General features: G+C 46.0%; 1 protein-coding gene across 10 annotated transcripts in view; it reads right to left on the bottom strand.

Moving 5' to 3' along the window:
• The window catches only part of CYRIB (CYFIP related Rac1 interactor B), a 130,700-nt gene that overhangs the window by 67,950 nt on the left and 47,599 nt on the right, over positions 1-15,151 (bottom strand). The window contains exon 1 of one of the 10 annotated variants that reach the window (XM_074316761.1): positions 6,349-6,517. The exons of 6 other annotated variants lie outside the window; for them this stretch is intronic. In XM_074316761.1, coding sequence (XP_074172862.1) covers positions 6,349-6,502 — 154 coding nt within the window. In that variant the 5' untranslated portion in view covers positions 6,503-6,517. Of the gene's footprint in view, positions 1-6,203; positions 6,518-15,151 lie in introns of those variants that run through there. 3 more of the 10 variants (XM_019723738.2, XM_019723767.2, XM_019723776.2) reach the window with 3 other exon arrangements.

The raw sequence follows: 15,151 nt of genomic DNA, 5'->3' as shown, positions 1-15,151 counted from the left end.
TAGTACCTTTGGGGCCCACAGCGCTTTTGACCATGTTGGGTTACAAGTCTCTGCTGATTTGTGATTTCACTGACTGGCACTTCGGACAAAGGGAGGTGCCCCTGTGAGTTCTGGACTCTGTCTCCCTGCCGCGGTATCAGGCACACCCCTTTTATAAAGCAGCTGTTAGCTTGCTACTGGGCTCCTGTGGAAACGGAATGGCTGACTCATGGAGGCCTCAGGAGTCTCCAGCATGATATTCCCACTCTGAGGTGGGTCAACTCATACTCAAGGACCAATAATGTGGAACGCCAGTTAAAAATGCATATTTGAGAATGTATCTGACTTTGCCTTAGCCCCAAGCAACACCTCAACTGCACAGGAAAGAGCGGTAGCAAGCCCTTTGGGGAAACTTACCCCCTACTCTACCACTGGAAGCAAAGCTAGTGGCTCAAGGGAGCCCACATCCAGTAAATCACCTCTTGTAGATGTAATCATCCCTCCGTTGTCAATACTTGAGTCCTGATCACCGTCAATTCCTGGACTACAGCAACTGCCTCTTAACTGGCTTACCTGTATTCCATCTTACTTCACCTTTACTCCCTTCTCCAAAAGCTGTCAGAACAATCTTTTTTTTTAATTTTTTTAATTTTTTATTGGGGAACATTGGGGAACAGTGTGCTTCCCCAGGGCCCATCAACTCCAAGTAGCTGTCCTTCAATCTAGTTGTGGAGGGTGAAGCTCAGTTGCCCACGTGGGAATTGAACCGGCAACCCTGTTGTTCAGAGCTCACGCTCTAACCAACTGAGCCATCCAGCCAGCCCAGAGCAATCTTTTGAAAAGACAAACCTGGGCAGGCTCGGTGGCTCAGGTGGTTGGAGCACCATGCTCCTAACGCCGAGGTTGCCAGTTCGATTCCCACATGGACCAGTGAGCTGCGCCCTCTACAGCTAAGATGGTGAACAATGGCTCTCCCTGGAGCTGGGCTGTGGTGAGCAGCTGGAGGTTGGCGTGAGATGCCAGGAGTGGCCGGCAGCCGGGCGAGAGCTGCTGTGACCGACTGCCTCAGCCGGGGCAGCACAAGGCTCCTAATACCAGCCTGGGCCAGGGAGCTGTGTCCTACACAACTAGACTGAGAAACAGCGGCTGGAACCGGAGTGGGGTACGAGGGGAAGGCGGAAGGCGGGAGAAAAACAGTAAAGACAGACTTGAGTATTTCACTCTCCCCACTTAAAAATCCTAGAATAGTTTCCCCACAGCGTTCAGTCCAAACTGCCCGGAACTTGTTAACGTGACGCAAGCAGCCAGCCTGGTAGCTGACGTAGGGTTACCGCTTCCCCGCACCTCCCTCACATGCTACATGCTGCCCGACACAACCAGCATCCATCTCCCAAATGCACAGGCCCTCTTGTCTCCAGGCTCTGCCTCCCCTCTTCCTACACCAGCGCGTTCTCCCTTTTGCCTGCCCGCTGCTGGTCCCCTCTTCAGGTCTTAGTCTGGATGGCGTTACACGGGCTTTTATCCTGACTCATAAGATTAGGTCCCTGCGGAACACGAAGCACGGACTTCACATTGTCTATTTCTCTATCATCTCTTCTACTGTAAGGAGGGACCACTAACATTGTATTCATCGTTATATGACCCTGCTTGTGTGCTCAATAACTATTTGGATGATTAATGGCAATCATATATCAAGTATTGTGCCAGGTGTCAAAGAAATAGATGACCAAAGCAAAAACATTTTAATGATCATTCAACTTAGAAATGCCATTTTAATAAAATGATATTCTGCCTCCCCAATTACCCTGGATTGAAATTACTATAAAAATTTCACAAGAGAATTGTGAGGCACATAGCAGAGGCATTATTATTCCCACCTTCTAGATAAACTGAGAATCTTCCCACTACCAGATAAGCAAATCAGGACTTAAATGCAATTTTTTTGTACACACATACTCAAAGTTTAAAAGGACTAGAATCTCTCATTTAGAGTACAAGTCAACCAACTACAAAGTCCACTTCAAGACCTAGTAAAGCTCAGATTTCATCTAAATCAGCACCTTCAATTCTCTATTACTTCCCTAAGAACAGAGAAATGGCACAGATAATCCCCCAATAATAGTATCTGGGAATATGTCACAATTTTTTCACAGCAAGTGTTTTCTAAAATTGTTTTGACCTAAATTAGTATTCAGTGTAATTATCTGAGAACATGTCAATTTCTGACTGCAAGAAGTAGTCTAGACACAGTGGAAGTGTCTGCATTAGTCTAGATTTAATGCATACCAAATATAATGCACCAAGCAGAATACATCAAGTAGAGCTTACTTTCCTGACAGAAAATAACTGTACAAGACTGAAAGCTTCACAGTGTTGCATACCACAGTACCACTGTGCGTTATATTTTCAAAATAAATTAAGCGGCTACAAAAATATCTTTGCATTAGGTCTTCTATTTAAACAAAATCACCCAATGTCTTTGAAAACAGCCATTCTCACCCAGGGTACCACTTTCAGGATGCACAATGCGCCACAAGAAATGTGTACATTTAAAGAATCAAAATTCTAAGAATGAATTCCTTGTTTAAATAGTTTTACAAATGTCGCTCACTTGCATTCCAATATACTTGCCTGAGTGGGAGAGGGGAGAAGCTACAGCCAGTGAGCAGGAAATTATAATCCTGTATAACAAGAGGGCATTATCCATCCTGCGTTCCAGCTGAAAAATTTTGAGATTTGCTGTTTTAAGTATGCCTTCTAAATATATAATATCAAATATAGGATCTCAAATTAGTACTTTGAAACAGAATTTTAGTAAAGACTACAAGTCATAGAAGCCTGGGTTTAAATGCCAGCCTTCCTCATCCTACTTGGGAGTGCACTTGGGCAAGTTACCAAAGCTCTCTGAGCCTTTTTTCCTAATGCTAGATAGGAATTAACCCACACCTTGCAGAGCTGTCATAAAACTAACTCAATGTCTATAAAGAACTTGGCATATACCGTGTTTCCCCGAAAATAAGACCGGGTCTTGTATTAAGTTTTGCTCCAAAAGACGCATTAGGGCTTATGTTCAGGGGATGTCATCCTGAAAAATCATGCTAGGGCTTATTTTCCGGTTAGGTCATTTTTGTGGAAACACGGTAGTTGGTGCTCACTATTACAGCATAATTAAGAGCCAAAATGCAGTTCTATTAATTAGTAGCTGTGTCATTTTAGTTTAACCTCAGTTTCCTAGTCTGTGAGATGGGAATATTAATACCTACCTAAAAAAAAGGTTGTTATAAAGATTAAATGTCTTAGAACAAACTGCCAGGCAAGTAGTAAAAACCATGTTAGTGACTATTAACACGATCATCAGCATCACCACTAAAATATTAAGTAACCGTTGTCACATTATTGGATTATGCCTTCCATTTCTGCTATATAAAATATTCCTTGAAAAATTAACCTAATTTAATGAACTGGTCATAATATAGGATGAGCTCACACAACCAAGAATTTTTATGATGATTTTTAGAAACTTTCAATGCACAAGGAATTATCCTAACTATCGTTCATGAATGCTGACAAGCTACATATATCAAATATCCATTCTAAGAACAAATCCATTCAGTGAGCATAACACAAAAAGACATGTCTATTATACTTTTTCCCCAAAGATCTCAAAGCAGTTTAAATAATCAAATAAACAATCCTCAAAATCTACAAGAAACTTGCGAAAACTGCAGCTGAGGGCAATGGACAACTTCCTCCAAAACTTTTGCCACATAATTACAAAATGATGTCCTAGTCAAAAACGCTGACCTTGCCATTCATTCAATTATTCAAAACATTTATTAAGTATCCACTATGTAACAGACAGGCACTGTGCTAAACTCTGGTGTAGTAACTGAAAAGGAGAAACCAAAAATAGTGGGCATGCCACTAACAGCATATTTCCAAATATTATAATTGTTTTCCTTAAACAGTGAGAGAGCAAATTACAGGTTCTAGAAGTTTGAGTGCATCAATACTTAATGAGTTAAGTAACCTGGCATAAGTGGCAGTCCAGTGTTTTCCCCAAGGAAACTAGGAGTAAAATCAAAGAAGCATCCCCCTCTAGACTCTTCAGTCAATTACTTACTAAGTAAAGGTAAATGGCCATTTCAAATCTGAGCCAAATCTCAAGAGCGATACTACCGAACATACAATTTTTAATTCAGTTTGGGGAGAAAGTTTGGAGAAATGAATTTTAAGTTTGATTATGTTCAATGTCACCAGTAATGTACCAGAAATAAACTGCATTCACTTAGCTTTACTCAGCATCTGAAATTATATTTTTGCTGGGACAACTAGAATCAATTTATTAATCATGTCTCCCTTTGATCAACCACCTTTTTAGGAGCAAAAGATCTAGCCTCTATTCAATTATCAAATAATTTAGAGTTCATATTATATATCCTACATTTTACAAAGCAAGAGTTTCCTGTGAGGCAGCTTCATAACTATTAAAGTTTTAAGGAATTAAAAAAATGTATTATGTAGCAAAACTGCTCTACTAAAACAATGACATCTTGACTATGAGTTAAGAAATCGTACTGCTAGAGTGGTCATCCAAAACCCAACAAAGACAAACAGCCAAGTATCTTTTTAACACCTAGCTCCCCAGAAGGGCTGTTAGAAAATGCTATTAATATTGCTGGCAATCGTATCACATTCCCACGCAGGTCGATGTACTTCAGGACTAGGAACCTTCCTTGGAGTTCATTATTATGGACCAAGAATGTCACGTTAAAAAAAAGTGCTGTCATCTCATTTCATGAATGCGGACCAGGCAATTTTCGTTAACTGCAACCCTTTACAAACAGGCTATCAAATAAGCCCCAATCATCGAGCTGCGCTAAACACTAAGTTTCTGTTTCTATTATTAAATACAATTAAAGAATTAAAAAGGATCAGCGGATTTTTCTTGAGGTACATTAGTCAAAAGCGATTTGCAGTAAGTCCCCAAACACCCAAGTGACTGAAATTCCTTGAGCTACACACAACACTCCTCTGGAATGTCAGTCTGACGAGCGACAAGACTACAGGGAGGCACAATTAACTGATACACTTTCCACACGAAGAGGAAGGAGTAAAAAGATGGCAAACTCAATAAACATGAGCAAGGAGGGGTGGGGGTGTAAACAAATGCCCCAAATCTGTTTTATCCAGAATGGCACTTGGTGGTACTGCAAGAATTCAGGCATTTCATCAGCATTCCGCGCACCGGGGGACACTGACTACTGTGGACAGATGAGGCGAGAAACAGTCTCGGCCACAAACAGCGTTAACAGGTAACGTTGCCAGTCAGGCAGGGAACGGGGGGAGGAGGGATGTGAGGGAGCAGAAACAGTAACCATCTTCGGCCCAATTTCACGTTCAGGGAAAATCAATCCACCCTAGACACCCCTCCAGAAGAAGAGAGGACATGTTTGGTGTGGCAGATCTCTCTCACACACACACACACACAGAGCAATTGCCACTTCCACTCCAGCTTGACAGTCATCGATTTAGGTAATTATAGGAGAAACTGTGTGTTTTGGAAACACACTAAGACCACACCCTGGGGCTGAGAGTCTGCACTTTCCGTTTCAGCCGGGGATGGAGAGGGCAACGTCCGGCAGTGCAGCCCGCGTCGGACGGTGCGGCCGCACAGGTGGGAGGCCGGGGAGGCCCACGAGGACACCCACCTCCACGCGAGCGACCAGGCGGGCTGGGTGCCGCGGCGCGCAGAGCTCGCAGGGAGAAGGGGGTGTGGATCTGGGAAGCAGCACAGGAGCGAGGGAGCAGCGGCGGCCGCGAGGAGCACCGGGCGGCGGGATGCGAGCTGGGGGCGGGGGGCGCCCGCCGGCGCGCGCGGGGAGGGGGGCCCCGGGGAGCCAAAGGTCACGGGCGGCGGCAGGTTTGGGGGCGGGAGGGTCCGGCGAGCACGCGCGCGGAAGGAAGGGGCGGCAAAGAGGAAGATCCGAATGAATGAGCGCGGGGGGGAGGCCGGGCGGCGGAGGAAGGGGCCGGGGCGCCGCGGAGGTGCAGCCGCAACGCCCGGGGTGGGCGCCGGGGCGGGCCCACCGCGCCAGGGCACGAGGAAGCCCCGCACCGCCGCGGGCCCCGCCGCCGCCGCCTCTCCGCCAAAATGGGGTCGAAGCGCCGGCGAGCGAGGGCTGTGAGGGAAGAAGAGAAAACGCTCAAGATAAATCGCTCACCCTCCGCTCGCGCCTCCGGGCTCTCTCAGCCCCGCTCCTCCGCCCTCCTCAGCTGCGGCGGCGGCTCCTCAGCGGCGCTAGGGGGAGCCCCGGGTCCGGAGCGGGGCAGCGGCGGCGGCCGGACCGGGAGCCCCTCCGCACCTGCCCCTGTGGCGGAGCCGCGATGAGCCTGGCAGCGGCGGCGAAGGCGGCTCCGATCCGGGAGGGCAAGTGACCCGGATGTACAGGGTAACGGCGAGGAGGGGGAGGGGGGAATGCCAGGAAGTGAGGGCGCCGCGGACCTGTCCGGCCTTGCGCATGCGCCAAGAGCCCGCCCCGCAAGGTAGATCCTTCTCCGCCCCCTCCTCCCCCGCCCCTCCCGAAGGGGGCGGGGCGAGGCCGGAGACAGGTGGTCGGGCGGGCTTGAGAAGAGGAAGGGGGCGCGGCAACCTCCTTCGCGCCCCCGCCCTCCTTAAAGGGGCAGCACCTTCGGGCGGAGATGATATCTGGGTGGGTCTGTGTAGCTTGCAGCCTTCTAATGTTACAGATGGGAAACTGAGGTTCAGAGGTGGCGGTGACGTGCGTGAGGTCACCGAGCTCGGACATGGTAGGAACTGGCGCTCGGGACTCGCAGACCAGGGCTCTTTGTGCTGAACCCAGCGAGGTTGCACATTCCCATCCCCAAACCCCACTCCCAAGTCTGGAATGGCTGGAGTGGCGGACACGGGGAGTGAGCTTCGCTCACTCTCCCAGACAAGGCAGATGTGCTCGGCAGGCTCCCCAGAGCCGAGAGATGCACCGTTATCGCCTGCGATGTTATCGCGGAGACGCCCTTGGGAGGTGTTAAATGATCAGTCTGAGAACAGAAATCACACGCCACTTGAGACTTGTACTGTGCCACACATATCTCTTTCAGATAAATGAGACTTTGTTCTGGGGTCTACTCTGTGCAAGAATGTCTGATGGACAGAGAACTTGGAGGTGGCAGAGGGCATAGCCTCTTCATTTTCCCCTAATTCCCCTTTCACTCTTCTTACACAATTGCTCCCTCTTTACATAGAAAACCCGAACATCCCATTTCGTTCGCTCCAGGTAGCTCGTCCTAATCCTGTTATGAAACCGTCAGATTTTTTCATTAACACTAAAGTGTAAATGATGACAGTGTTACCTCTTCTGGGGGAATATTTTCAGTTTGACTGCTGACCAAATCACAACTATGGAGGGAAATGGTTCTGAACATTTTGGGGTCAAGGGCCCGACTAAAAAAAATCTCATAAAAGTATGGGCTTTTCTCTCCAGGAAAATGCACATATGCACACAAATTTGCATACATTTTCAGGGCATTTTGTCGATCCAGGAAGCCTGTCTAAAAAAACCTGCTTATGAACCCTTGTTCCAATCAAATTGGATGCAAGGAACTATCTGGGCTTTACCATATGTGGCCAAGAAATCACTCCTTGCCCCAAATACAGAAGGGCAGCCCTTACCTTATTTAGCATTTTGTCTACCTCTTGAGTTACACAGACACCAAATGGTATTGGCCAATGTGTTAAGAGAGTCACAGATGAGGTGGCTTTTTCAAGGCAGACACTAAGGGCAAGAGTCCTAGGCTTCAGACTTTTACCCTAATATTTTAGGGGATCATATGTTGGGATGATTTGGGGGTTCTATACTATATCTATTTTAATCATCAATTTTAATTAAACTGAGGGAGCTGATATTTGTATTACAAACACTGACGCTGATAGAACAGTCTTCACAATCCAAGAACTTTGGTCCATTTGCCTGACACACTGACATTCTTAAATAACTCTAGTCCATGTGGACCCATTGTCCTCAGTTTGAACCAGAGGAAAAGTTCACACACGTGCCCAGCCCTGTGAGCCCTGAGTAACCACACACCTCTAACCCAATTTCCCACCAAAAGCAGAAATCTCTTCCATGGTACCCTCAACACATTAGTATCACCCATTTTAGCTAGAATATCTCCACTTATGGGAAGCTCGTTATTGCAGTTGTCAACCTTCTATAACGGTGATGAACCTCTTCTTTTACGCGGAGCAGAAATCTGATGCCTAACAATTTTCATTCATTAGTCCTAATTTTATCTCTAGGGAGCATTATAGATATGATGCTGGCCTCGGGGGAGCTTATAGTCCAACAAAGAAAACAGTCTATTGATGAGTGGAAACAGTGAAATAGGATGAGCCGGATGAGGAGTCCCTTTCAGGGGCACCTTTCTCCTTAGCTGCCCGAGACCCATTCCTGGCCTGTGCAAGAGTTCACGAGTAACCTCTCCCACTAACCCATGTCAGATATGGTGAAAGGGGGACAGAAAACAAGACCCTAAGGGAAGGGCTGAAGTTCTTCTTCCACAACCCTTTCTTCACCATTCTGCATGAAGGTAATCACAGCTGAGGTCAAAGCTTTCAAAGTTGTATGTGGAAAAAAACAAGCAAAAGGATGCAAAAAAGGATGCTTGCATAACAGCACCAGGCTCTCAATGACGATTTAATCACTGTGGCTTGTTAGCATTTTGTTGTTGTTGTTGAGTCCTTACTATATGCCAGGCACTGTACTGAGCCCTTGACTTGCATTTCCTCTGCTGCTTTTTACAACCACCTTACAGGTACTATTTACAACCGTTCTATATGGCACTATTATCGTGTCCATTTTATAAATGAGGAAACCAAGGTTCAGTATGAGACAGATCCAGGATTCAAACCCAATCTGTCAACTTCACAGTCTGTCTGTTTCTCCATTCACACTCTCTTGACTCTGTCTGCTTCTGTAAACTTCAGAAGATCTTAATGCTTTCTTTAAATGCCGGTTTCCTTGACATTTTTATTTATTACCAAACCAACTTTAAAACATTATAAAGAATAAATGGTTTCACTCCATCATTGATTCATTCAATCAACACACATTTTTGCTCCCCTACTATGTCTTAAGTACCACACAGAGAGTCTAGGGTGGAGGACAGTAAGACATGTGGTCCCTACCCTGGAGGGGCTCAGAATTGAGTGACAGGAAGAGCTCTAACCTCACAATCACAACACAGCCTGGTTCGTGGTAACTTAGGAGGGTGGAGGAACCAACTCTCCCTGGGACAGCTGTGAAGGCTTCAGAGAGGATGAGCTTGGTCTTCAAGTGATGGAGGACGGGCAGAGAGGAAAAGGCACATGGGCAGAGGAAGGGGAGTTGATGGCCTGCTGGGGGGAAGACTGGGGTGGTAAGCTTGTAAAGGACCTCCTCAGACACCATGCTAAGCACCTTGAACTTGGCTCCTGATGGCAACAATAGAAGCTTCTAAGCAAGGTAACATAATCAGATGTGTTTTATAACAAGATCACTCTGATCACCGTGTCCAATATGGATTACGGAGGGAAAGAGAATGGAGGTCAGCAGACCAGTGAAGCTGTGTGGGGTCCAGGTGAGAAACAACGAGAGCCTAGCCGAGGAAACTGGCCACGGAGAGGAAGAATGGACACAAGAATTAAGATACTTAATGATGTAGAATCGACATCATTTGTGACTAGTTGAATCTGGGAGAAGAAGACACAGGAAGTGAGTGGCTCAACCCTGAGGTTCCTAGTTTAGCAGACTAACTGGATGGTGACACCATCCAATCCCAAAACCTTTACTCAGTTTTCAATCTTTCTCTTCTAAACTTTATCCATGCAAATGCACATTGCTTCAATTGGAATCTTCAGATAATGTGCAACTATTTCCCAATACTTTTTCATATTTCTACAGTCACATTTATCATTTTAATGGCTGCAGAGTATTTCATCATATTGAAATAGCAGAGTTTCCTTTAGTTGCTGAAGGTCCACACCCTGCATGCCTGCTTTACCCTGGACTCATTCAACTGGGCATTTTGCAATGGATGAGTTGAGCGAGGAAAGAGAGCCTTTAGGTGAAGGGTAATGGGAAAGTGTGGCCTCAAGGGCTAGCAAAGCTGCAACTTTCGTGAAAGAAAGAGGGTTGAGTAACTATAATATGTAGAAACTGCAAAGCTCTGAAGAAGAACCTACCAACCATGGGAATTCTGATGTCTAATTCTCTATGGAAGCTAGTTGTCAAGGCCTCACCCCTCATCCATTCTTCCATTTATTCCTTCAGCAATGCATTCTTGTGAAACAGAGGGCAACAGAACAGAGCGAAAACCACCTCAAAGCTCTGAGTCTAGCCCAGCCAGGGTTGGAAACCTGTTCTACAACTTACACAAGTTATTCAACCTCTCAGAGCCTCAGTTTCCCCACGAGTTTGTTGTAAAGATTAACTTAGATAAGACTTGTAAAATACTTGGGACAGAACTCAGCATACATTAAGTTCAATAATTATTTTCAATCTTGGTCCCTTCTTTATGCTTCCTTGAGTCCCACCATTTTCTTGAGTTTCTAAGCAAACCCACCAGGCAACAATATATGTGCTTGAGTTCAGAAGCTGAATCTGCCAGAGTGAACCAGGGACACTCACTGGCTCTCTCTCGAACCTTCTACTTCCCATCTGTGAAATGGGCATAAGAACCTACTTCACATTACTGCTGCAAAGCTCTCATAAATACTGAACAGGAAAATACATGCAAAAGCCCAAAGCTCTATGCCATTATTGACTGCATTCCTGCTGTCACAGAGATGGTTGTTGTCTTGGTTTCTCCCTGTTAAAACAACGATGACCTCAGCATAAATTCCCTGGGTTGTGATTACTGGGTCAAAGGATCTGAACGTCGTTATGGTTCTTGATTTGTATTGCCCAATTGCCCTTAGAACTCTGAACAGTTACTGACATCATTAACTCAAATATGCTCTTTAAATATGTTTAAGTACCTAGAGTATAGTTTTTGTTGCCTCTGTGCCCAGCCTTAGTCTTCAATCTAGCATTCAGGGACTTCTGTCCCCTGAATGGCTCCCCTCCTCCCCTTCAAGGACTGAATGAATACTGAATCCTTGAGGACAGAGGCACATTCCCAAACATTCCCTCCACAGCCAGGGGTTCAAGGTTAAGGACTAAGCCTCCAGAGTCATGCCGTATGGAGGAGCATTCAGTAGGTGAGCTGAACACATGCTGAAGAGGCCAGGGGAGGAGGCCTGGGAATCCTGCATTGAAAGATGGCGTCAGAGCTGCTGTTCCAAAAGAACCAAAGTACAAAGCCAACAGTTCAAACCCAACACACTCCTGTTAGTTAGCAAAACATTAACCAGTCTCTCAGGAGCCATTCAGTTTTCCTGATAGCCATATTTCCCCCGAGTTAGGAGATCTATGAGCCTCTGTTCCATCTCCAAATGTGACTCATTGCTCACAAGTGGGCAGCCCTCTGACTGACCTGCAGGAAAGGCGTGCACACAGACTAGCATTTGCAGGGCCTTCCCTGTGCCTCGATCATGTTGGCCACTTCCCATGGCTGTTACCCCACCTCCAGGTTTGGGGTCCCCTCCTCAAAAGGGTCCCCCCATCACCCTTCCTAAATCAGACCCCCACCTCCCTCAGTCATTCCCTCGTATGTCACTGGTTTTTTTTCCTTCGCAGCAGTTACCACAACCTGTCATTATTTTCACTTGTTAGTTTAAAAACGCTTTTGCTAAAAAACAACAACAACAACAAAAACAGCCTGTCACTAAAACATCAGCTCTGTGAAGGGAGGGGCCAGGGCTCTCTTGCCCACTCCAACACCTGTCACTGTGCCCACCCACCTCCTAGGAGACCCTCAATAGTTATATGGAATGGTTTCTTTAAAAAAGGGAGGTCCCCGGCCCCTATGCCTTTTTTTCACCTGATTATATGAGTAATACATGTTGAATGTAGGGAAAAAATTGAAAATACAGAGAAGCGAAAGGAAGAAAATATAAACATTCATGATCCAACCTCCCATACCACGTGGATACCCTACCAAATGGTTTTGCTACATCTCTATATAAAGGTAATGCATACATTTCTATAAAACATTCATATACTGAATTGTACCCTGCTGTGTTTCATCTCACGATCTATCTTAATCACCTTTCCTTAATACAGGTGCTTCAGCTACCTTGCTGTTAAAGGCTATATACTACTTTGCTGTGTAGCTATGCCATAAAGTATTTAAGTAATCTCCTAACGTTAAGCCAAAGGGGAGGTTTCTTCAATGTCAATAACGGTAAAAATCTTTTAATACAGCACTTCTCTCTGGACGAGCTGCCCATTTTTTTTCTCGGAGTTTGTATTGCTTTAGAGCTGTATTTCTACAGAACTGTACTCTCCACCGCCCATTCACCACCTGGAGTTATTAGAGTCCCCGAAGAAAAGCAAAACAAAGAGAGAAGCAAAATTGTTTGCAGCCGAAAAAGCTGAAGTATGACGCAGCCAGGATGGTGTCGAGGAGTTCAGTTTGGGAATCTGCTGCTGATAACAGGCAACCCAAAGAAAGAGCATGTTTTCTTGCCAAGATTTTAATGGTAGAAAGAGGAAAAGAAAGCCTCTCTGCATGCCTTCACTTTTCCCTCCCAAGCCTTGCCCTGAGGCAATGATTTTCCCAAGAGGAGAGGGAGACCGGCTGGTCCATGGGGTTTACAGATGTTGGAAGCAGTTTGCAGCCCAAAGCCCCTTGTCCCCTTTTGCGATGAACTAGCTGCAGAAAAATCCAAGAGAGCATGCTCAGGGTGTGCTGCCCCTTTCAGCTCTTTCAGCTCACTGTGTGGCTCAGGAGACAAAGGGCTACCTACTAGGCATTTTCAGCAGTGACAGTCACACCCCTCCAAGGAAGGGCCTCCCCACACCCACCTGGTGGAGCAGGCTGGAAGAGCAGGACGGCTCGGGTTCAAGGGCACTCGCTGCCTGCGCCCACCTGCCCACCCCACTTCAGGTCAAGGAGGGCAGGCATCCATACATGGGACTTCGGGAACAAGTGATGCCTGTGTGTGCAGGCAGAGGCTTCACCTGAGGGAGGGAGCTTTGAGCAAACCAGGTTAGATCCCTGCTGTGAGAGGTCTCCGGGAATGAGGCACAGTTCTAATTGTATGGTGATTCCTGTACTTCCTTAAACACTGAGTTCCATGAGGGCAGAGGCCATGCTGTTCTATCACTGCGGTATCTCCAGGGCTAGCACAGAGCCTAGCACAAGGTATTGCACTCAAATAGTTACAGCTGGTGAAAGAGATGGCATCAGTCCAGCTTGAGTTAACCCAAGCGCAGCGTCTTAACTCTACTCTGAAGCCCCAATGTGGCCACAGCCCTGGAAACAAGGTATCAGAGAAGCAGGATGGGAGGTGAAATGCAAACCTTCCCAAAGGAGCCAAAATGCTTAGGTCACTAGCTATGCGACCCCATAGTTGAAATACACAGCTTTAGAAAGAACACTGGGGGTGTCAAACATGATCTAAGAGTGTGGAAAGAGTGTAAAGTCTCACAGTTTTGAGTTTAGGGGCTATGGAAGAAAAGATACGACATAGGGTTTAGAAAAAACAACTTTCCAAGAGAAAACCAATACGGTCCAAGTTAAGAAGAAGCTTAACTGGCTTAGCTACCTTCCTCCCTAAAATCCTGGTGCCGATTTCATATTGGAACACAGGCTTAATGAGAAAACTTCCCTCCCTCAGTTTTAAAGCACAGAGGAAGGCAGAGAGAAGAATGCTACCTTGATCAAGCTCTGGTGTTGTCTGAACCCACAGACTTGGAGAAAATGTCCATGGCGAGTTCCATTTCAGCATTGAGGTAGCATTTTCATTGAACAGGCCACTTGCGTTAATGAGTGCCTACATCAGAGTTTCTGAATGAATTACCTAATTTTAGATATGGAAGGAACCTTGGAATTCACCTTCAATCCAATATTTTACGCTTAGTAGAGGACCGCGAAGGGACCCAGAGGGGGCTCGCAGGACCACATTCCCTCAGGCCTGGACTCGGGGCTCAGAGTGAGAGTCCCAGGGCTTCCTGTCTACACTGTCAGAGAACTACTGAGTTCATTTCCAAAGGTTAGTCTAGATCACTGAGGTGTCAATCATCCCGTAAAAAAATCTCTCCTAATAAGCGGCGTGCCACATTTGGTATAGCATCTGCTGTGATCCTTTCCGGTAAAGGAGGTCAATTAAAGTATTATGCTTATTTGGCCCTTCATTACACAAAAACCTTTTCCAAAATTAAAAAAAAAAAAAATGTTAAAAGACATGTGCCAAATGATGAAGAACCAAGTGAAAATGTAGGTTTCCTGGGACTTCCCAATCACCCAAAAGCCTGGGGGATGGTTTCTTTCTTGGTAGCAATACTAAACTGATTACTGAGTTGCTATAAATACTACTTCCTGCTGTTGTGCCTTTGCCCACACTGTTCTCTCTGCTATGAACACCCTCCCCAACACTCTCTTACTTCCGGACAAGCTCTTACCTACCCACCAACACCCCAGGCAGGAATCTCTGCGGATGCTGGATAAATGTTTCAACATAACTTAGTTGCTGTTTTGAACCTTACGGTAACACACAGCCCTACTTACTCCTGACAGTCCTTCTAGGATGTGTCCAAAAGACTAGCAAATGGTATGAGGCTTGTTTAGCGCCGTGTACCCCATTGAGAAAAGCGCTACAGAAACACAAGGCAATGTTTTATTAATTGATTTACCCTGATTCCTTGAAACACACAGAGTGATTTTGATGGATGAATCAACCAACCCAAGATTAATAGCATGGTTTACTACATTCATTTCTCTTTCCAAGCCACAAGCCAAAATACACTCACCCTCAATTTATAAGTTTGCAAAATGTCTGTTTGCATATCGACTCCTGAGTCCACTGTGGTTATTAAAAGGATGGTTGCATCCGTCAGGATGGGCCAGGTTATGCTGTGGTAACAAACAACCCCGAAATCTCAGCCCCAGTGATGACCACAATAGCTACTCTAGGGTCAACAAGAGGAGCCCAACGGGTCCATATTTCTTGTTACTTGACAATCTGGATTAAACAACTCTGTAACTGACATCAGGTTAAAAGACACGACTC

This window comes from Rhinolophus sinicus, linkage group LG12 (genome assembly GCF_036562045.2).
Source record: "Rhinolophus sinicus isolate RSC01 linkage group LG12, ASM3656204v1, whole genome shotgun sequence".
In the NCBI taxonomy this organism is placed as follows: domain Eukaryota; kingdom Metazoa; phylum Chordata; class Mammalia; order Chiroptera; family Rhinolophidae; genus Rhinolophus; species Rhinolophus sinicus.
Note: the sequence above shows the minus strand (reverse complement) of the source record. Positions and strands in the feature narration are given on the sequence as shown.